Source organism: Barbus barbus, assembly GCF_936440315.1.
Source record: "Barbus barbus genome assembly, chromosome: 13".
Classification (NCBI taxonomy): Eukaryota; Metazoa; Chordata; class Actinopteri; order Cypriniformes; family Cyprinidae; genus Barbus; species Barbus barbus.
The window spans coordinates 10,905,014-10,929,117 of NC_136741.1; the positions used below are offsets into that span (position 1 = coordinate 10,905,014).

Below are 24,104 nucleotides of genomic sequence, written 5' to 3' on the forward strand. Positions count from 1 at the left end.
TGGTGGTGGCAACATCATGGTCTGGGGCTGCCTGGGTGCTGCTGGTTCTGGGGAGCTGCGGTTCATTGAGGGAAACATGGATTTCAACATGTACTGTGACATTCTGAAGAAGAACATGATGAACCCTCCCTTCAGAAACTGGGCCGAACGGCAGTTTTCTAACATAATAATGACCCCAAACACACCGGCAAGATAACAACTGCCTTATTGATGAAGCTGAAGGTGTTAGAGTGGCCAAGTATGTCTCCAGACCTGAACCCTATTAACCACATGTGGGGCATCCTCAAGCGGAAGGTGGAGAAGCACCATGTGTCTAACATCCAGCAGCTCCGTGATGTCATTGTGGAGGAGTGGAAGAGGATCCCAGCAACAGCCTGTGCAGCTCTGGTGAATTCCATGCCCAAGAGGATTAAGGCAGTGCTAGATAACAATGGTGCCCTTACAAAATATTGACACTTTGGACACAGTTTTGACATGTTCACTTAGGGTGTACTAATTTTGTTGCTGGTTATTTGGACAATAATGGCTGTATGTTGAGTTATTTTCAGAGGACAGTAAATCTTGTACTCCTATACAAGCTGCACATTGACTACTCTAAAATATATCCAAGTTTCATTTGTGCCCCATTGTCCCTTGAGAAGATATACTAAAATTGTTGCTGAAATTTGAGGGGTGTACTCATTTTTGTGAGATACAATTTCCAGCGATATCTTCAACTTGATTGCAGAGATTCTATTTGAACTGAACTGAGCTGGATGATGACATCACTGAATCAATGATGAACTGACTTTAACAGAAAGTGAGTGTTTACTGTTGTCCTTTTGTATTATTACACACTATGTAAAGATGCTTTGACACAATCTGTATAGTTAAAATCGAAGTCGTGGCCTAATGGTTAGAGAGTCGGACTTGTAATCCGAAAGTTGCGGGTTCGAGTCTCCGGCCGGCAGGAATTGTAGGTGGGGGGAGTGAATGTCCAGCGCTCTCTCCACCCTCAATACCACGACTGAGGTGCCCTTGAGCAAGGCACCGAACCCCCAACTGCTCCCCGGGCGCTGCAGCATAAAATGGCTGCCCACTGCTCCGGGTGCGTGTTCACGGTGTGTGTGTGTTCACTGCTGTGTGTGTGCACGTTGGATGGGTTAAATGCAGAGCACGAATTCCGAGTATGGGTCACCATACTTGGCTGAATGTCACTTCACTTCATATAAATGTGACTTAATCGCAATTACAATTTCAAGGGAATAATCAACAATATTTTTTGTTGCACATTTCTAAATTCATAAAGTCCCAAATTTTGTTCACTGTAAGTTTCTATTTTCATTATAGTTTTTGTTAATAATAACCTTATAATGTAGGTGCATGTGCACATATACAATTGAATTCTAGTAACTCTAGTATACACACACAAAGTACATAATCCAATGAAGATTCACATTCATGATTTAAAAAAAAATTAAAAAGTACAATAACTCACCCAGACATGCTGAAGGTCTTTGCTATTTACAGGATACAGAACACAGTTGGTCCCTACAAGTTTCACTGCACATTTGGTGTTTATGTTAGTCACAATGCCACACTGTTTATCCTGCGAGATTCAGAAAACAAATAATTAACCACAGCTTTAAGCTTCTTGATACTGTAAAGATTTAGAATTACTACAATATATAATATACTACAATCCTTCTAACATAACAGGCCTTTTTAGCAGTTTCGATGAATTTTAATTACTAGTTTCATTTAGCAGTTTCATTCTAGTAGCATCTAATCCACTGAGGAAGTTTTTTTTTATTATTTCTCTATTGCCGTGTACACTGTTTCATCTTGAAGTACAAGTGATAAAAATACAACTTACATTTGAATTCATTCTCCGGACAAAGTCTCTAGGCACAATAGATCGGTCTTCAAGTTTCAGCTTCAAGATCAAGAATTAGAAGGAATTGAGAGATAGAGAGGGAAAAAGAGAGAGAGAGAGAGACAATGTGTGAGCAGGTTATAACCGCAGTTCCTTATGCCATAGGATGGGGTCACCAGACTCGGTCCTGGAGGGCCAGTGTCCTGCAGAGTTTACCTCCAACCCTAATTAAACACACCTTTACCAGCTAATCAAGGTCTTACTAGGTATACTATAAACTTAGGCAGGTGGGTTGAGTCAAGTTCTGCAGGACACCGGCCCTCCAGGATCAAGTTTGGTGACCCCTGCCTTAGGAAGTCCAACAGCTTGACATTTTCATTGATTCTTTACTTTTTAAATCAGGATTTGTACAGATACTGTAAAATGGAATACCAGGATTTTCAGGGTGAGGTACTTTACATCGAATGCAAAATTCACTTTTACATGTTTGAACTATAATGATAAAAATCCACCCCGTGTTTTATTTATTTTTTTACCCCTTTCTCAGATCAAGCCGTTCTCAGATTCTTGGCTGTGTGACGTCACAGACCCAGGCCGCTCCCACGATTGTAGATCGACACTGGTGTTTTACCTTAGACCTGCCCTGAGTGAGCTGTCAACAGTCAGGCATTGTTTTGACGCTGGAGCAGGTTTAGACAAGAATGACTCCTAAGCGATCAAAGTGTTTTGTTGTTGGATGTAATAATGAACATAGCAGTTGTCATTTACTCCCGAAATCTGCGCCGCTGAAGATGCAGTGGATTACTTTTGTTTTTGAAGGGAATGTGTGCCCCGATCTACCTAAATGCATCCATGTTCGCGCAAATCATTCACGATTCAGCTTCACCTTCAGAAGTAGTGAGTATAAGGCTTTTCAGTGTTTCCCTTGCCATTATATATATATTTTTTTTTTTTTTTTTTTTGCGCTGCTTTGTACATTGGTTATTGGCTATTTGTTGTTATTTTGTTTTTATTATCTGTGTCCTGTCCTGTTACTGTCTTTCTGTTGTACTGTGGAGCTTGTCACTACAACAAATTCATTGTATGTGTAAACATACTTGGCCAATAAAGCTCATTCTCATTTGTCAAACTTTAAAAGAATTAATCAAAAGTAGATGATTACACTTGAATATGGACTAATATCTGTAAACATTAAGCCACAAAAAGACTATATAAATATGAATCCTGTATGTTCTGCGTGTCTGTTAATGAATGGCGCAGATGTGCGGTTTTGTTTACTACACACATACTGAAGCACGTGTGACGCTCGCAGTGTTTTCAGCGTCTGCCGTCTCTCTAAATGAGGACAAAAATACAAGATCTGTATTTGCTTATATAAATGCTTATGAAGAGTCACTTCATAAGCATTTTACCATTTAATTTGAGTAAAACTAGCCTCATATCACAAAAATCTAAAAGGTATTCACGGCAACCCAGTCCAAATAAAAGTTCAGTTTAAATTGAAGACACTATGCCAGAGATATTGTTCAGTAGAATGTACATAATACTACTACTACTATTAGTACTACTACTAAAATTATTAAAACTTTAATTTAAGTAATAATCACACAACATTTCCTCCATATTTTATCGTTAATAGTAAATCCCCTTTGTTTGCCAAAAAATAAAGTGTTTAATTTTCAATAATTAAAAGATAAATGAAACTAATGTATTATAACTTCATTTGATAACCAGAAAAATGTCATTTGATAACCAGAAAAATCAGAGCGTTTTGGCTCACACCCTAAAAGTGGCAATTTTAACAAGCTGTAAAAATGTATCTGTAGGGTATATTGAGCTAAAACTTCACATATACGCTCTGGGGACATCAGAGACTTATTTTACATCTTGTAAAAAGGGGCATAATAGGTCCCCTTTAAAGTAATTATTACACTGCAATTAGCCTTTTTCACAAGAATCGGAAATTACGTCAGCGCAGGGTAAAATTAATTCCGTTACAGGTCTGCGCCTATTATATCACTGTGCCCTTTTCTCAAATAATGCTTCTTACCTTTTCTGTTTTGTCTGTTTTCCAAGTTGTTGTTATATAATCTATAAAGAAATAACATTTTACCTGTTTGTAACTAAACAATTGTTATATTGTTATACCCCTGCATTGTTTTGAACAATTGTATCAATATATATGTAGGGCTGCCACTAACGACTATTTTTATTTCAATTAATCTAACGGCGAATTTTTCGATTAATCGATTAATCTAAACGACTAATCCCCCCCCCCCCCCCCAAAAAAACAAAAAACAATTTTACTTAAAAGTATTTTATTAAACCAATTGAAATCCAAATTTCTATGAAATCCTTTTTTAAAGCAAAAGTGAAGTGCAATAGCGTGCAAGAAGCAAGTGTCCATCTCAGTCCAAATCACTGAAATCAAAGTTCAGTATTATAGTGTGAGAATGACAACACATCCACGTGTTCTAGTAAAATTATAATCAAAAAACACTTTTTTAAAGGAGTATTTACCAGAAATATTATTTACCAGAATTTATTTAGGTGAAAAATGTAAATGTGCAGTATTTCTGAAAAAATACTTTTTTTTTTTTTTATATATAAAATCAATTAATTGGAGATGCTTTTTATCATTAAAATTTAATGGAACAATTAAAATGGAATCCAGAAATAATGGAAAACAGAATTTGGTAAAGATAACACTGTAAAACTCAATTAATTAGACGGGCTTTTTGATTAATAAAATTGAAAAAAACTGAATTTGGAAATAAAACGGATTTCATAGGGCCCTATAATTATATATATATTTTTTTTTTGTGGTAATAAAAATGGATTTAAGTGAACTATAGCTTTTAAAATGACTTAAAGTACATATATAGTAGCAATGATGCAATAATTAGTTCAAATAAAGTATCAAAGGCAAGAAATCATATGGTTTTATTGAACAAAACTGCTCAAATACATAATGTATTATAAACAATAGAGCTAATGTAGATTACGCATTACAACAAAGGCCTGCAGGGGGCGCCGACGGCCTAATGATTGTTTTTACACATTACTGTTTAATATGGACCAAGAACCATTTAATTCAAACGTACACTTAATCTTTAATATTTGTCGGTTTCTTTAGGACAGAAATGCTATAGCCGCTGTAATTAAATGAATATGTGGACATCAAACCGTCTAAACTCAGAGTGAGGGTTAGCTTTTATTTTGAAATCGCGATGTATTCTCCTGTGTTTATGTAGATTTATAAATGATTTACCTTACAAATCTGATTAAATGGCGCACGTTGCGTTCCCAGATGAACGTTATAATAAACCCAAACTCATATGCAGCGATGGAGTTTGAGTCGCTCCACATGTGAATGATAACAGTTTCTGTGGAGCTACTGTGAACGGAGCCACTGTGAGACGCACGTGCTTAACCTACACGCATGGAAATAATTAAAGAGCATACTGTGTTAGAACTGCATCGCATATAATTATTTAATTAAATCATAGCGTTTGTGAATTCACAGTTATGCTTAATTATGATTTTTAAATGGGTTTAATATATCATGCAGCCTTGGAAAATAGTCTACTAATGTGTTTTATGGATTCTCGTCCGTGAAATGCGCCACTTCCGGTATTTTGCCAGTTAGTCGACGCAGCAAATTGAAGTCGACGATTTTTCATAATCGTCTAGTCGCGACAGCCCTATATATATATATATATATATTCTATATCCCGCGATCCAACAGAGGATAAGAGGTATGGAGAATGGATCAGATTTTATAGGGAAAGACTGCATAGTTAAATGTTTAGCCATGTCACAACTGATTTTTGAACCAATCAATCATGTTAACAACTTTACAGCACTTGTTGTGAATTTCACTGACACTGTAGTAGGGTCGCTTTGTGAAAACATCTAAATGGTTAATTATAGATATAGTAAGACAGAAACTCATCTGTTCCCTACTCATATTGGTCTGAAAATGTAAAGAGGTGTTTTGGGTCTCGGGAGACTAGTGTAAATTGACCTACAGCGCCATCTGCTGTTTTTGGAAAAGAAAGTTGCTCACAGTGTTGCCAACTTAGCGACTTTGTCGCTAGATTTAGTGACTTTTCAGACCCCCCTAGCGACTTTTTTCCAAAAAAGCGACTAGTGACAAATCTAGCGACTTTGACAACCTTAGCGAGTCTCTGTGATCGCTGGTACTGCCGCTACGGTGTGAAGTCAACGCGCACGCACCTCTCTCTCTGTATCTGCTCTGTTCAGTGAGCGGCTGAGAGGACGTTCAGTAAAAATAAATGTTATGTTGCTTCTCTAATTTTACATGCAAATATAGCCGAAATCACAGCACAGGAATTGTCTTATCTTGTGTGTATTATTTGATTTCATCAGACGACGGCTCAATTATAAATTAGGATTTTTGTGCAGACTAACTTCTTGGAAGGGAGAGCTGGTTATGTATTCTTAAAGGGCTGCGTTTCAGTCACTATTTCATATTTATCCCGTTGACTGACAACATAAACAGTAAAATATATAAAGGAAAACAGTTTTATTGAGAATTTGGCTGCATTAAAATACAGTATGAGCACAGAGAGACAAACAAATGTAAAAGGCAATATGACGCGATGACGTCATGAATATGCTAATGTGCGCATGACGTCATCTGGCGACATTCAGCGACTTTTCAAACTGGCTTCAGCTACTTTCCATCGAAAGAAGTTGGCAACACTGGTTGCTCAATTGCACGTGTGAGAAAATCTGCCAACACACATTTTTGAGCAAATCAAGCCAAGTTTCCTCATAAAAAGGCAAATGAGTCTCACATACATATTAGGGATGTAACGATTACCGGTTTGACGATGAATCATGATAAAATTCCCCACGGTTAGTATTACCGTTTCATATTTTAATTATCATTAAAACCGTATTCGATTACTGCGATCTGAACAACTCACGATAAACAAATACTGTCCAGCATAAAGCAGAGTGTAACAGTTTCACGAGCGCACAGCAGCAGAGTAGTTTCATTCTGAGTGAAAACAGGGCGGAAAAGCTGGGAGGTTTTAAAAGAGTGCTGAGGGAATTATACAAATGAATATATCAGTGAATTAATTATATGAATGTACCTCTGAAGGATCTGACTGTCTTCAGAAACGATTCGATGGCATTTTGTTTTCATCTTAGCTCCATGTAATACCTAAAGGAAGTGTTTTTAAATCGCAATACTGCTTTGTTCGCGGAGTTCACGGGAATCAGCTGTAATTCAGCTTTTCCATATAAAGCGCCACCTGCTGTCAAAGAGTGGATTTACAGAGACTTATTTACATTCAATCTGTGAGCAGTTTCTGTTTGGCCAAAAATCGGACCAAATGTGCATGACCTGCTGTAAATTTTAACCATTTGATGAAAAACAAGCTTATGTGGATTCTACACATTTAAACAATTCAGATAAGCTATATAGAATTATTTATGGAGCAGATAAGTGGATAGAGAGTTGGACTTGTAACCTGAAGGTTGTGGGTTAGAGTATCAGGTCCAGCAGGGATTGTAGGTGGGGGAGTGTATAACCAACACACTCTCCACCCTCAATACCACAACTGAGGTGAGACCCTTGAGCAAGGAACCGAACCCCCAACTGCTCCCCGGGCGCCGCAGCATCGGCTGCCCACTGCTCCGGGTGTGTGTTCACTACTGTGTGTACACTTGGATGGGTTAAATGCAGAGCACAAATTCAGAGTATGGGTCACCATACTTGGCCACACACCACTTCCCCCCTCCCCTTCCCCTTACTAATCAATTATCATTTTGACTTAACTCTTTTCTTTAAAGGCTGAAATGTGAGGTTTACCTTTATATGAAACTTTTTCAAAGCTTTATTTGAACATTTACATTATTTATTTGAGCATGCTATTAAACTGGTGTCAGTCAAGTTGTCATTTAAAATCCAGACCTCATTGGTAATGTTATTGTTTTAGTGATTATGCAAACAAAAAGACATTTTATTTGCTGTTTGTTGATTTTTAAGTATAAAACAAAGTGATTTATGTATCAGTACTTTTTGAACATCAACACATTTTAACAATACCATGATAATACTGATAACCGTGATAATTTTGGTCACTATAATCGTGATGAGAAATTTTCATACCGTTACATTCCTAATACATATTTGTCCATACCTCTGCATTTTTTCTCAAATAGAGTTTTGTATTTGCAAATCACTTTGCGTTTGTTTGAAAGTTGAGTTTCTCTTTGCAAAGCAGATTGTTTTTGCAAAACACTGGATTTGTTTGATGAATATTGGCACAAAATTCGCTCCATAATAAAAATTTAAATTAAAAAATAAACTTACCTTAATATAACAGCCACAGGCCTAAAGCATAAGCAGCAGATGTTTGAATAGTTAGTTCTCTATCATAATTAAACAAGGCTTTCATGTTGCACGTGCTGAAGCTCTTCGACGTGAGCGCGATCTCGCTTCTAAATTGCAAACAGCAAAACTGCATCATAGACAAATGTTTGAATATTATTGCACATAAAAACAGCTGGCGAGATAAGGTATATAGAGCAACAATAAATTTGTGTTTTCTTAATTTCTCCAGTACCGACAGCTGAACCGATGATGTCAGAGCCTATCATACTCCGGTCTTTCATAATTTAGCCCTGAGACCGATTTAATACCGGGTTTCGGTACCCATCCCTACCAATAAAACAGTTCATTCATGAGGATGAACACAGAAACTAGCCTCATTATGAAGCCTCTTTTTAAATGGATGTAAACTTGTCTATAGACTCTTAAGGCTGGAATACACTTCATGATCACTTCCACAGATTTACAGTCTGGAGAAGTTGATGCTAGTTGCCAAAGATCAGAGCCAGTCTGCAGATTTGAGTCGATAGAATCCATAGAAAATCACTTAAAGTGACAACCATCAGTTAATATTTAAAATCTGTTTATGAAGTATTTACATAGAGTTCAATGTGAGCTTAAAGAGAGCACACTGAGCTTAATGGGAGCAGCAACAATTTTTAATAAATTTCATGTAATTTATTAAAATAGGATTTTTACTAAATAAATAGTCTAGGTCATGTATTAAGTTCATACATATTTTAATATGAATAACTATTATTAACAATATCTACAAAATGATACTTTTTCTTATCGAGGTCACACTGAAGCCGTGTGATTTTCATAGTAGTGCACCCTTTAAGCTCACCTAAAAATAATATGAAATCTTTAAAAATTACAGCACTGTAAAAATCACAGACCAGCAATAAACTGTCAATTTATTATATTATGGATGCAAAAGTACAAGCCAGTAAAGTCTGTGAAGTAATATATTAGCGTAGCACACAATCTTATACAGCTAGTCAGCTAACTGTGTTCTGTATGTGTTCTATGTTCTGTGTGCTATGTTGCTAAAACTATATTTTGGATCTAATGTAATTATTTCCCACATCCAAGTTCCAGAATATAATATGCAAAAGTCGGAACATTAATCTCTTAATTTTACAATAAGTAGTGAAACTTACCCAAAATAAAGGCTTAAACATCTAAAAAAACACATTTAAGGGGCTCCTCTTTTGGTGAAAGTTTTTAGACCGCTTTCAAAATGGCCACCAGACAGTGTGAACACATGGATACTCGTATCTCAGTGTGCAATGATCTGATATGACAGGAGGTATATAGTAACAAACATATCAATTGGTTAAGACATCAAGTAGGATAATAAATATTTTTTTTTATAATCTGATCTCAAAAGTGGAAGAGTGCTTAATGGATACGTTTACCCTACCATTACTCTTTGTGATTAGTTTCTGTGCTTTGTATTAAACTGTGTATACATGATGCTGTTTTGTTTCTAATTGTTTAAGCAACTTATATATGGTTAAACATTATTTTAAATATTATGCACATTTTTCAAAGATAGTCGTGTTATTTTATGCTTTGAAGAACCGTGGATCAGTAATATTTTGCCAAAAGCTTTTTTCCCCTAACTGAAATTATGCCTTTTAAATTTGAATATAATTCAAATTTTGATAATATTTAAGTACAAAATTCGAATTTAGTTTTTCAGCGATTTTGACAGCCCTAAATCTGACGAACACAATAATGCACTGAAATCAGAGTGAAGACCGTTTACTTACCTAGCTGTTAAGTTTCAGAGAAACTCTGAAAGTGCGCTGGAAAAATCTCAAGTGAATGCTAGCCCGCCATATAAATGCAAGGCAGTAAGCTCTAGTGCTGCATATGCAACATGAACCAATCAGCTTGTGCCTAGTCGTTCAACTCTGAATATCATCAGTTACATTAACCTGTCAGCCTGCGCCATCTAGAGTCTCATGACTGAACTATACATGTGTATGTATATGTATATTTGTGCATTATTGAAAATGTGAACCGACCGAGGATGCTGTTTAAGACTATAGATTTGGTACTAAATCCCTTACCTGCCCTTTCTCTTGATCCATCTCGGGAAACCTTTTTTAGATTATTGTAAACGGTCCTCTAATGAAGTATTGGATATTAAGGCTTCTATTAACATTTGATCCTCCGTTGAGCTGTTCACCAACAGATTTGTTAACTTGTTTTCATTCTATTTCCTCTGTACAGCTAGCTGATATTGTTTTTAAGGCTAAATGGTCCAGCTGTCAGTCTGATGTCGTCCAAGCCACCTTGAGTCCGGCCATAACAGCCATTATTAATAATTCTTTAGCAAATGGAGTTGCACCAGCTAGTTTCAAATAGGGCTGTGCAATTAATCGAAATTCAGTTTCGATTTCGGCCTCCAACGATTATGAAAATACAGTAATCGAGAGAAAACGATTATTGCGCCCCATTCCGCCCCCTTTCCAGCGGTGGCCTTTTGTTCCTCCATAAAAGGCCAATTTCACATGCAAATCAGTAAAATCGTGTAACGAGTTTTGCAAAATGGGATGTGCTTGATTTAAGTTGATTAGATGAAATTATAAAAAAAAAACAGCCAAAAGATGTTTTTAACTAATCAGTTACTCTGGTATTCTGCTGTGCTACTGAGAATTGTGACATTTCGCTGGTCTCTAAAATGTAGATGTCATAGCAACCTTATTTACAGAAAATATATATATATATATATATATATATATATATATATATATATATATATATATATATATATATATATATATATATCTTTAAATAAATCTTTCATTTAAAGTTTTGGTCATATGGCCCACTAATAATCGTTTTAGATTATTATTTTTATTATGGTTTTTGCAGACATGAACAAACAATAACAGACAAACAGACCCTTCATATAACAACAATCTGTGCAGTGTGTAAAATGAAGCACAAAAATCTGACAAAAAAGTAGTAGTAGTATGGCGGTATACAAGACCAACATATCATACCAAAAATAATTACAATCCAATCTAAAATAAAATAATACATCATTGGTCCTTGTAGCTCAACAGAAAAGTAAAAACTGGTTCCCACATTTTGTCAAATTTTTCAGAGTTCCCAGAGATGGTATATCTGATTCTTTCAAGATATAAAGTAGAAGTAAGTCCAGTTAACCAGTCAGAAAAGAGAGGCCTAACATTTTTCTTCCACAAAAGCAAAATAACTTTCTTAGCTACAATCATACCATATTGGATGGGTAACCGTACTTTCAGGCTGAGAGACTCAAGCAAATCTGACCAACCAAGAATTGCTATCATTGGGTCGGGGAGTAAAACACAGTTATAGACCTTGGCAAAGAACTGGAATATTTCTATCCAAAAATTCTGAATTTGTACACAGAACCAGAAAAGATGTGCCAGGGTACCCTCAGCAACTTTACACTTATCACACATGGGGGAGACGGAAGGATAGAATCTGCTGAGCTTCGTTTTAGAATAGTGAAGTCTGTGTAAAACCTTGTATTGAATAAGTTGGTGTCTTGAATTTATAGAACATGAATAAACAGATAAAAGACATTTATCCCAGTCAGTCTCAGTAATCTGAATTCCTAAGTCTTCTTCCCAAGCAGCTTTCAAATAAAGGGAGGAGAAGTTTATTTCATCTTTAAAAGCATTAACAAATAAAGAGGTTAAACCCCTAACATCTGGAGAATTTGAAAATAAATCAAACATTTTGCTTTCTAGAGACAAAACTGCAAAATCTGAGATACTTAAACGAACATAGTTCCGGACCTGAAGATATCGAAAAAAATGAGAAGGAGGAAGACTGAATCTCTCACTGAGCTGTGAAAAAGAGGCAAAAGACTTATTAATGTATAAATCTTTAACAATGACAATTCCTTTGTCTTGCCATTCCTTAAAAACTTTATCTGTAAGAGAGGGTTTAAATGCATGATTGTAACAGATAGGAGTAAGTGAGGAAGTATTTAGTAACTTATATACCTTCCTGATTTGGTACCATATTTTAATAGAGTTATTAAGGATTAAATTATTTTTGGGAACCTCTTTAGTAGGCAGGGGGGCTGAGAAAAGCAAAGCAGAAAGAGAAGAATGGAAGGCACTTTGTTCTATTGCTAACCAGGAGGGAGTGTTTACTTGAACAATGCCTGGAAAAGAATCCCGCCAATACATTAAAACTCTGCAATTCGCTGCCCAGTAATACTGGCGAAAGTTAGGCAAACCCAGACCCCCCAAATGCTTAGGTTTATGCAAATGAGTCTTGGATATACGAGCATTTTTAAAACCCCATATGAAAGGCATAATAATGGAGTCAAGAGTTTTAAAGAATGATTTGGGTAGGAAAACGGGTACATTTTGAAAAAGATATAAGAATCTCGGAAGGCTCACCATTTTAACTGCATTGATGCGGCCGATCATTGATATAGGGAGTGATCGCCATCTTTCTATGTCCTGCTTCAAGTTGTCTAGCAGCGTGAGAAAATTTAATTTAACTAAATCCTTTGGATTCTTAGGGACAACCACACCAAGGTATTTTATCATATCCGGAGCCAATCTAAATGGCATACTCTGCATGAAGACTGAATCTATATTATTGCCAATGGGCATGAATTCACTTTTTTGCCAATTAACCGAATAACCTGAAAAGTTACTAAAAGAGTTTAATAAATCCAACAAGGATGGAACAGAGTGCTCCGGATCTGAAAGGTATAAAAGAACGTCATCAGCATAAAGAGATATGATATGATCTACCTGACCTATGCTTAAGGGTGGAATCTGCGGATGTTGTCTAATAGCGATTGCCAAAGGTTCTATGGCAATGGCAAACAACAGGGGTGAAAGTGGGCACCCCTGTCGTGTGCCCCTATGCAACTCAAATTGTGGCGATCTATCAAAATTAGTTAAAACCGATGCAGATGGATGATGATACAACATACTGACCCAAGACGAAAACCTATCTCCTAAATTAAATTCTTTAATGGTAGTTAAGATATATTTCCATTCCACTTGATCAAAAGCTTTTTCTGCATCTAACGCAATAATTGCCAATTTAGAGTAAGATTTTTGCTTGGAATAGATTATATTTAGAAAACGTCTAACATTGAAAAAGGAGAATCTGTTAGGGACAAAGCCGACCTGGTCGGGGTGAATAATAGTTGAAATACATTTGTTTAATCTAGTTGCCAAAATTTTGGTGAACACTTTTAAATCAGTATTAAGAAGAGCAATTGGACGATAAGAGGACACATTAGTTTCGTCCTTGCCTTTCTTAAGAAGTAAAGAAATATTGGCGAGGTAGAGAGGAGGAGGAAATTTTTGCTTACAAAAAGAATGATTTAACATCCGCAACATAAGGGGTGCAATTTTACCAGCATACTGTTTATAAAATTCGATACAAAAGCCGTCAGGGCCAGGAGCCTTCCCGTTAGGGAAGGCATTAAACGCATCCAGTATCTCTTGAAGAGTAATGTCAGCATTTAACATTTCCTGGTCAGCCTCACTTATTTTTGGAAGAGGAAGCGAATGAAGAAAGTCTACAATAGCTTCTGAAGATACAGATGTTTTGGATTTGTACAAATCTGAATAAAATTCCATAAAACGATTGTTAATGTCCTTTGGATTAGTCAAAATTTTACCATCTTTATCAGCAATGTTATGAATTGATCTACTAGCATACAAACCCCTTAACTGCTGAGCTAATAGTTTATCTGGTTTATCCCCAATCTCGAAATGTCTTTGTTTAATTTTTAACAACGTCTTGTTTACCTGATCCAAAGTAATCTTATTGTATTCATATTTAAGTGACATAATATCATTTAAGACACATGGGTCTGCGGTATCCCTATATAATTTTTCCAGTTGGGTAAGACGGGCATCTATCTCCACTAAGCGTTTTTGTCTGAGTTTCTTTGCTGTTGACTCATAAGAAATTATATGTCCTCTCATTACTACTTTAAAAGTTTCCCATAACACAGAGTCAGAAACATCGCCTTTATCATTGATCTCAATAAATTCTGTCAAAGAGTCTGAAATATGCTGACAAAATTTCACATCTGAAAGGAGGTAAGAATTAAATCTCCAGTTATAACTTGGCGTTGCCCAACCAAAGTCAAAAGATACTGTAACAGCGGAATGATCAGAAATCAGTATGTTATGGTATTTAGATGCAGAGACGTTAGGTAATAATTTAGAGTCTATAAAGAAATAATCTATTCTCGAATATGATTTATGGACATGAGAAAAGAAAGAATACTCCTTATCAATAGGATGGTGTAGCCTCCATATATCAATAATATTCAATGACTCGGTCAGATGTTTAATAACTGATGTACAGTTAAGGGAAGGATCTGAACGAAAAGGAAATTTATCCAAAACCGGATCCAATATGCAGTTAAAGTCGCCACCAACTATAAAGTGAGTATCAGTAAGAGACGGTAGAAAACCGAAAACCTTACGGAAAAAAGCCGGATCGTCATAATTAGGGGCATAGAGGTTTAAAAAAGTAAAATGTTTGGAGGCAATTAATCCAGTAACAAGAACATAACGACCGTTAGGGTCTGTTAACGTGGATATATGTTTGAACGGAACTGAATTACGAAACAATATTGCAACACCTCTGGCCCTGCATGAAAAAGTAGACTGAAAAACCTGGGAAATCCAATTGCATTTCAAACGATTCTGTTCCCCATGTTTAATGTGGGTCTCTTGTAAAAAAATTATGTCAGCGGAAATAGAGCGCAAATATGAAAACACTTTAGCTCGCTTCCCCTGACTATTCAAGCCGCGCACATTCCAGCTTGCTAAAGTAACACCGCCATCTTGTGATGAAGTTATATTATGTGCCATTTTACAGGATACACAAACTTAACTGCAGTAACGGAATCGCACAGATAAAAAGAAGGGTAAACAGAGATCAACGACATTAAACACAGATTACATCGCCCCACCCTCCAGCCGCCTCCCCAAACCAAGCGGTATAAGAAACCCATATATACAGAGGAGCCAAAAAGTGACACAAAGATCAACGGTTTAACAAAAACAAAACGAAACAAATGGCAGGAAAAAGCCTAAAGCTAAACTGCTCTTCAAATCCCCACGAACATTTAAATTATGACAAAAAAAGACACAGAACGGTCGTCAAATAAAAATACAATGAATGCTCTGTGTCGCAAACTTATGCTCATAACAAAATAAAGATGGAAAATAACAAGCATGCAGATCAGACTGGTTAGCATCCCTCACAAAGGTTCCGCAGTCGATAAAGAACAAAACACTTAAAAGTCATCAAGTCTTGCCCAACCTTTTAACTGCTGACACCCCATAATTATGCAGACTACACAGAGTTGACCTCAGCTGTGATAGAGTCAACAAAGGCTTGAGCCTTCTCCGCGGAATCAAAAACATGTTTAGATGAGTTGTGAGTCACGAGAAGGCGAGCAGGGAAGAGCAACCCATAACGAACATTAGCCTCCTTGAGCCTTTTCCTCACGTCGTTGAAAGCTTGGCGCTGCTTCAGAACCTCAGAGGTGAAGTCGGGGAAAATCAGAATGCGCGCTCCGTTGTACATCAGGGGCGAAGACAGCCGTGCAAGACGTAGAATCTTCTCTTTATCAGGATAGTGATGCAGTCTGGCCACCATCGTCCGAGGACGGGATCGTGTGTTGCCAACCGGGCCCGTACGATGGGCTCGGTCAATCTTCAGAGGTTTTGAAAAGTTACTGGCGCCAAGAATGTGCACAAGAAAGTCAGCAACAAACTGAGTCGGGTGACCCTCCTCCACTTTTTCAGGCAGACCTATGATCTTAATATTTTGCCGCCGCGAGCGCCCTTCAAGATCATCCAACTTAGATGTCAAAGATTTGCATGTTTCAAACCAGTCACGGCAATGAGCCTCAAGTTCAGAAATACGGCCCTCATAATCTGTACTGGCCTTTTCGAGTTCCGTAACTCGTGAAGTAACTTCCGACAGCGAGGCCAATGTCTGAGACACCGTAGATTCCAAAGAATCGAATTTTTCATTCATGGAGCCGTTCATTGATTTGATAGCCTCCATAATGTCAGCGAGGTTAACAGGGTCTGTGGAGTTAGCAGCGGCCTGTGCGTCGTCAGACTGACAGGCACCTTGTTCACCTGCTTCCTCAGCTGATTTGTCTCCTTTCTTTGATTTGGGCTTAGTCATGCCGTTTGCGATGGTAATGAGCAAACTTTAACAATGAAATTATTGGTGAAAATAAGATATAATCAAGGGAAATGAAGAGCACAAAAAAACACGTCTACTCCATGTGGAACTCACTAGCGCCCCCTAATAATCGTTTTAAATAATCGTGATTACAATATTGACCAAAATAATCGTGATTATGATTTTTGTCATAATCGAGCAGCCCTAGTTTCAAACATGCTGTGGTTCATCCTCTGCTTAAGAAACCTCATCTTGAACCATCTATCCTCAGTAATTTCAGACCTATTTCTAAATTGCCTTTTATCTCAAAATTATTAGAGAGAGTTGTTTACAGTCAGTTGGCTTCCTACATCAGTATGTCCAATGTTTTGGATGCTTTCCAGTGGGGTTTTAGATCACTGCACAGCACGGAAACTGCATTATTGAAGGTTAGTAATGACCTTTTGCAAGTTCTCGATACTGGATCATATGCGGTGCTTGTTTTGTTGGATTTAAGTGCGGCATTCCATACAATTGATCATAGTATTCTGTTACATTGGTTGGAAAAGTTGGTGGGTATTCAGGGTGTCGCTCTGCAGTGGTTGGCCTCTTATCTCGAAGACAGAACCTTCTCAGTGAACATTGGCAAGTTTTCTTCTTCGTCGGCTCCTTTGTCATGCGGTATGCCCCAAGGGTTCATTTTAGGCCCTCTTCTCTTTTCACTTTACATGCTTCCCTTGGGTGCCATTTTTAAGAAATATAAGATCTCCTACCCTCTGCTGTTCTACACAATTCTATCTTCCAGCAAAAACTGACAGCAGTGACTCTTTGGCTGTGCTTTACGACTGTTTTGAGGAGATAAAGGTTGGATGGCTAATAATTTTCTACAATTAAACGAAAGAAAAAACGAAATTCTGATTTTAGGCCACTCTAGGACGTCATCTGGGTCTCTCTCTGCAAGTGTTCAACCCTATGTAAGAAATCTTGGGGTTACATTTGAGTCGATACTCAACTTTGAGAAACAAATTAGCACAGTGGTAAAGGGTAGCTTCTTCCATCTAAGATCAATTGCTAAGCTGAAACAGTTGTTGCCCCACAAAGATTTGGAGACTGTAATCAATGCTTTCATAACATCATGCCTGGATTACTATAATTCCCTTTATTGTGGCCTGCCTCAAACTGCGATTTCTCGTCTGCAAATTGTCCAAAATGCTGTGGCAAGGCTTCTTACTGGAACAAAAAAGGAGGATCGCATTTCTCCAATTTTAGCGTCTTTACATTGGCTTCCTGAAAAATTTAGAATTGATTTTAAAATAACTGTTTTTGTGACAATGCTTTATCTGGTCTTGCACCAAAATACATCAGTGACCTTCCGATTCCTTACTCTCCTCAAAGAGCACTTAGGTCTAGTAATTAGCTTCTCTTAACTGTCCCACATTGGCGCTGTAAAACCAAGGCTGGTCGGGCTTTTTCAGCTGCAGCCCCTAAACTTTGGAATAGTTTGCCTGCAAATGTGAGACTTACTCCTTCACTAACTAGTTTTAAGTCTGTCCTCAAATCTTATTTGTTTTCTCTGGTTTTTGATTAATGTCAGTTTAAGGCTGTCAATTTGCTCTGATTCTATTTTATGTTTATTTTTCACATGATGCATGTTTCCTTTTATGCTTTTTATATACTGTGTTTTATTGTACAGCACTTTGGCGCAACTCTTTGTTGCTTTTAAATGTGCTATAGAAATCAATTTTGACTTGACTTCCCCACATGTCTCTTTCTCTTTGGTTATTAATGCATTTTGTCTGAGGCTCATGGGGGAAGGGTTGATATGGAAACCTCTGAAAGAGACTGCCATCTTTCAGAATTAAATACATTATGATCCTCTGTATAAACCTTGGAAGAGCAATGTTAAAATAATGTATTTATTTATTTATTGTTTACTTTTTTTTTTTTTTTTTACCACAAAACATTGGAGAGAAAAAAAAAAAATATATAATATATATATATATATATATATATATATATATATATATATATATATATATATATATATATATATATATATATATATATATATATATATATATATATGTATATCTCTCCATTCTTTGTAAGTGGGAAAACTTGAGAAATCGGCAGTGTATCAAATATTTATTTGTCCCACTGTAAGTACCATGTACAGGCACTACCTGTAAGTGACCGTTCTTACCCACACTTGCCTATATACAAACTAATTACCACGTACGACTGTTAAGTATACAGCCATGTTTCTTATTTGTTACCATGTACATACACTTCAGGTAAATACCTTGTGTTACCACTCATATGCCTGTAGGTACAAGATATTTACCATGCATGTACCAGGGAAGTGCACGTACTGTAAAATAACGTGCTACCGTAAATTCTGCTTTCCTTGCCCATGTTTCAGCGCACTGTTATGCGCATCATGGCAGGAGCTCTCTCTCGCTATAGCGCGTAATAAAGTTCACTGGCATTTGCATCCTTATGTGCAGATACAAGTTTACGTCTGTGTATGTATCCAAGTTATCTGATTAATATTATAGGATGTGTCATAGAATGGGCTTCAGTTTATTGGAATAAAGTCACTCTTCAGCTTCACCTCAGGCAGCTATTGCTTTTTAGATGCTTGTTTTAAATAACATTGCTGCATCATCATAATTTAACAGTGTTCTAATCATGTAATCATAGACAGGTTTTCATGTCATTTTTTTAAAGGGGTCCTATTATGCTTTTTCACTTTTTGAATTTTAGTCAGTGTGTATGTTTGGGCATAAAACGATCTAAAAAGTTACAAATCTCAAAGTCCACTCCAAAGGGAGATATTTATTTTTTTTTAATCCCTTTTCAAGAACTACAACGAATGGCTCGTTTGGACTACAAAGTTGTTTTCCTGTATTTGTGACATCACAAATTTTAAATCCCGCCTACGGAAATTTTAATGGTTGGAGGGTGGGGAGAACGCTTGAGCACTGCACGTTTCAAATTTGAAACTGGTGCGGGTGTTTTTATATCACTATATTGCTGATGGAAACTAAATGTTTTCAGAAAATTTTGGATGTCATTTTTATTTCATTTTGCATATGTCTGATAAAGCAGCTTTTGTGAGCGGAACTGTTTTGTGTACAGCGTTACCGGTAAAACCTAGCTCCCGCTCCAACAGCGCCTCCTGCTGGCAGAGAATTCATTTGCATATATATATGCGGCCACAAATAGTGCAAGTCTGTGGGACTATGGTATAAATAAATTCAACTGTATAACAGTTTGTGCAATTCATGTTATAATGTTAGAATTAAAGAACAATACACATAATACATATCACCGTTGCACTTATCTGTACAGTGTACATAGTCAATGCAGTTATTTTAAAGCTGTTGTTGACATCCTATTTAAAACGTGATTTAGCCAAAGAAAAAACAACAATAACATTACCACTTTAATATGTCTTGCAATATCCGTGCGTGCAAAGGTTCTGCGCGATCCTCTTGTTCAATATTCTCGAGGTTTGAATTGATATAGCAATATTGACGAACTTGCTGTTTAGGCAAGGGGCAGGGCAGTACTGAAACGCCGTCTAAGCTGTTCGCCAATCAAACGCACTGGGACAGCTAACCAATCACAACACATTTCATTTTTCGGAAGGCGGGCCTTCATCAAACCCGGAACTAATCGAGCCGTTTGTGTCAGGCTGGGGAGAAAGGTATTGTAATAACTGTAAATTATGTGAAAAATAATGTGATTTTTGAACCACCAAGCATGAGAGTATGTTCTAGTACACCCTCAAAACAAAATCAAGACTTTGTAAAAGAGCATAATAGGACCCCTTTAACATTAATGTTCATAACAGTCTTCATATATTTTCATTATCTCCATGACAGCCATGCCCCGCCCCCCCCCCCCCGCTTACTCGAGTACTTGTTTTTGAAACCTGTCAATGATCAAAATGAGAAATTTGCCCATTTTCAAAAAAATATTACCTTACTATCCATCTGTTTTCAAATCTACATAATAGCGCGTTAACAGAGATAATTGTTTTTTTTCAGTTTAACACGTAAAAAATATTTAGCACAGGTAACGCAGGGGCGGGACTAGGGTTGGCCAACCCATTCACAACTGCTGCTTCTGTCTTTTTTTTTTTGACAAGAACCATCGTTTATTAAAATGCAGAACATCTTTACGACCACATCAAACAGGAGACTTTTCAGACGTGCACTCCAACTTTGCCTCTTTGCATGCACAAATGCACCAGTGTGTCATTTCATATCAAATCTCGAAAGAAACGAGCATTACTAAAAAGGTTTAAAGCTGCCTTAAAACGGCATGTATGTATTTATTTGTTATACGAGTCACATTTAAGAACAGGTCTCTGAAATTCTGTGGTTTGCCAAACTGTCCTGGAGCAGATGTCTGTTAATCAGAGATCAAAAGAGGAAATCAATAACTTTTGTAGCTTAAAGATTCATCTAAACAGTGGGGGAAAAAATTTTTTGCCCCAGCTGATTTTGTACGTTTGCCCACTGACACAGAAATGATCAGTCTATAATTTTAATGGTAGGTTTATTTGAACAGTGAGAGACAGAACAACAACAAAAAAAATCCATTTGATTTGCATTTTAATGAGTGAAATAAGTATTTCACCCCTTCGCAAAACATGACTTCGTTCTATGGGTGTAACGGTTCATCGAAATGGATCGATATTTCGATACGATGCATCAACGCCACGCGTAAAATATCGATATCTGTAGTATAAATAGGCACCTTTATTTTGGCACCATCCACATTTTCACATAGTGTCCATCTATGCCGCCAGTGTCCATCTATGCCGCCAAGAAAAGGCATGTGTATCAGTATATTAAATTTGTGCTTTCGTTCTTTAAGTGAAAGCAAACTAATAATAAATCTAATGCTGTCAAAGAAAAATACAAGTGCTCACTGCTACTTACTAAATAACCTTTGTAACATCAAAAATGATGAATCTATATTTAATTTATACAGTGAAGACTATGCAGTAATTTTACATTTGATTATTACATTTGTAGCATACCTGAAAATTTATTTTAGACTGAGCTGAAAAACCTGAAAAGCACTGTTTATTGAACTTGTATTATATTGTATTTATTTTATGCTATTGCTTGTAATTTGGTTATCTGTAGAAAAGATTTTTAGCACTGAGCCCATAGCAGCCAGAATGCTTTTCCAATTGTTTATTTTCTTTATTATTAAAAAGAAAAAAAGTGTAGGTCTATTATTGAGGCACAGGATGTAAACATTTCAGATAAATGTTCATGTTATATATTTTGGCTGCATTTGCGAGTTAATAAAAATGTTTGTTTAAAAAAATAGGTATATAATATCGTTATATCGATTGATATTCTCCTCTATCGTATCGTAATCATATCGTAGAATTTGAGGTATCAGCAAATATCTTATCGCTGGGTATGAGAATCGATATCGTATCATACCACCCAATTTGAATTACCATACCATACCAAAGTTTTGAATAAAATTTGAATTTACACCCCTACTTAGTTCTTGGTAGCCAAACCCCTGTTGGCAATCAAACAGAGGTCAGACGTTTCTTGTAGTTGGCCACCAAGTTTGCACACATCTCAGGAGGGTTTTTCTCCCACTCCTCTTTGCAGATCCTCTCCAAGTCATTTAGGTTTCGAGGCTGACGTTTGGCAAATCGAACCTTTAGCTCCCTCCACAGATTTTCTATGGGATTAAGGTCTGGAGACTAGCTAGGTCACTCCAGGACCTTAATGTGCTTCTTTATTGCCTTGGCCTTGTCATGATGGAATACCCATCCACGACCCATTTTCAATGCCCTGGCTGGCTTCAATGCCCTGGCCCTGACGGTACATTTCCCCATCCATTGTCCCTTTGATGCAGTGCAGTTGTCCTCTCCCCTTAACAGAAAAACACCCCCGAAGCATAATGTTTCCACCTCCATGTTTGATGGTGGGGATGGTGTTCTTGGAGTCATAGGCAGCATTCCTCCTCCTCCAAACATGGCGAGTTCAGTTGATGTCCAAGAATCATTGGCAAACTTCAGACGGGCCTGTACATGTGCTTTCTTTAGCAGGGGGACATTGCAGGCGCTGCAGGATTTCAGCCCTTCTTGGCGTAGTGTGTTACCAATTGTTTTCTTGGTGACTATGGTCCCAGCTGACAAGATCCTCCCATGTAGTTCTGGGCTGATTCCTCACCATTCTCGTGATCATTGAAACTCCACGAGGTAAGATCTTGCAAAGAGCCCCAGACCGAGGGAGATTGACAGTTATTTTGTGTTTCTTCCATTTGCGAATAATCACACCAACTATTTTCACCTTCTCACCAAGCTGCTTGACGATGGTCTTGTAGCCCATTCCAGCCTTGTGTAGGTCTACAATCTTGTCCCTGACATCCTTGGACAGCTCTTTGGTCTTGGCCATGGTGGAGAGTTTGGAATCTGATTGATTGATTGCTTCTGTGGACAGGTTGTCTTTTATACAGGTAACAAACTGAGATTAGGAGAACTCCCTTTAAGAGAGTTCTCCTAATCTCAGCTCCTTACCTGTATAAAAGACACCTGAGAGCCAGATATCTTGTTGATTAATAGGGGATCAAATACTTATTTCACTCATTAAAACGCAAATCAATTTATAACTTTTTTTTTTTTTTTAATTGTTATTCTGTCTCTCACTGTTAAATTAAATTTACCATTAAAATTATAGACTGATCATTTCTTTGTCAGTGGACAAACGTACAAAATCAGCAGGGGATCAATTTTTTTTTTTTTTTTTTTTTTTTTTTTTGCCCACTGTATTTAATTTAGAATTGAGTGTTTGATAACGTTATTCAATTTCTGTATACTTACTTGAAGGACACAGGTACCTAATTATGACATAATAATGGGTTTATGTGAAGATTGTTTTAAGTTCAATTAAATTAGAAGTTATTTTAAGTAGTCTAATAAATGTTAAAATTGATAGCTCATGTAATGTTGAATGGCAAGTCAATGGTTAAATATTAGGGGAAAAACAATTTCATAGAGACATCAGTTGTATTGGTATCAGTGATACTGGCCTTCAGTCACAAAAAAAAGATGTCATACAAATATTAAAAATATACTGTCTTTGTTGTTTCTACATTAATTTTAAGATTGAATGAGAAATTATTGCAATGTAACAGCATTTTTAAAAACTTTAATTGTTAGGTGGGATTAATCAATTAATTTCAGAAAAATGTGCGATTAATCAGTGAATTTTTTTAATCGATTGACAGCACTAGCAATTATGCATTTATTAGTAATTTAGGCCTATTATTTATTTATTATATTATATTATTTTAATCCGTTTTACCAGATTCCACTGCCAAAGTAAAGTAAACACCCGCAATATAGAGCATGTTAATTCTGACCCTGCAGTCAAGCACAAACTCCAGATGTAATTTCCTCCTGTAAGAAAGATGTTCATGCTGTCATCTCAGAACCTGAGCCAGCAACCTGCCACTACTCTAAATTAACCCTTCAAAAAGACTCGCCCTCCCTTAGTTACTGTTGCTAGGTCTGACAAACCATGACACTTTTATGCCACACATCATGTTCTCATGCAGTGAAAAATATATCATGGCGCAAAGAGGACACTGACAACACACCGCAGAGCTCCAGACTGCGACTAAAACGGCTGCAAATTTGCG

General features: G+C 36.9%; 1 protein-coding gene across 1 annotated transcript in view; it reads right to left on the reverse strand.

Moving 5' to 3' along the window:
- Positions 1-24,104, reverse strand: part of LOC306878680 ((E3-independent) E2 ubiquitin-conjugating enzyme UBE2O-like) — a 65,453-nt gene that overhangs the window by 26,201 nt on the left and 15,148 nt on the right. Inside the window, exons 2-3 of the mRNA XM_079431161.1 lie at positions 1,856-1,915; positions 1,478-1,588 (exon numbers count right to left, since the gene is read on the reverse strand). Coding sequence (XP_079287287.1) covers positions 1,478-1,588; positions 1,856-1,915 — 171 coding nt within the window. The remainder of the gene's footprint in view (positions 1-1,477; positions 1,589-1,855; positions 1,916-24,104) is intronic.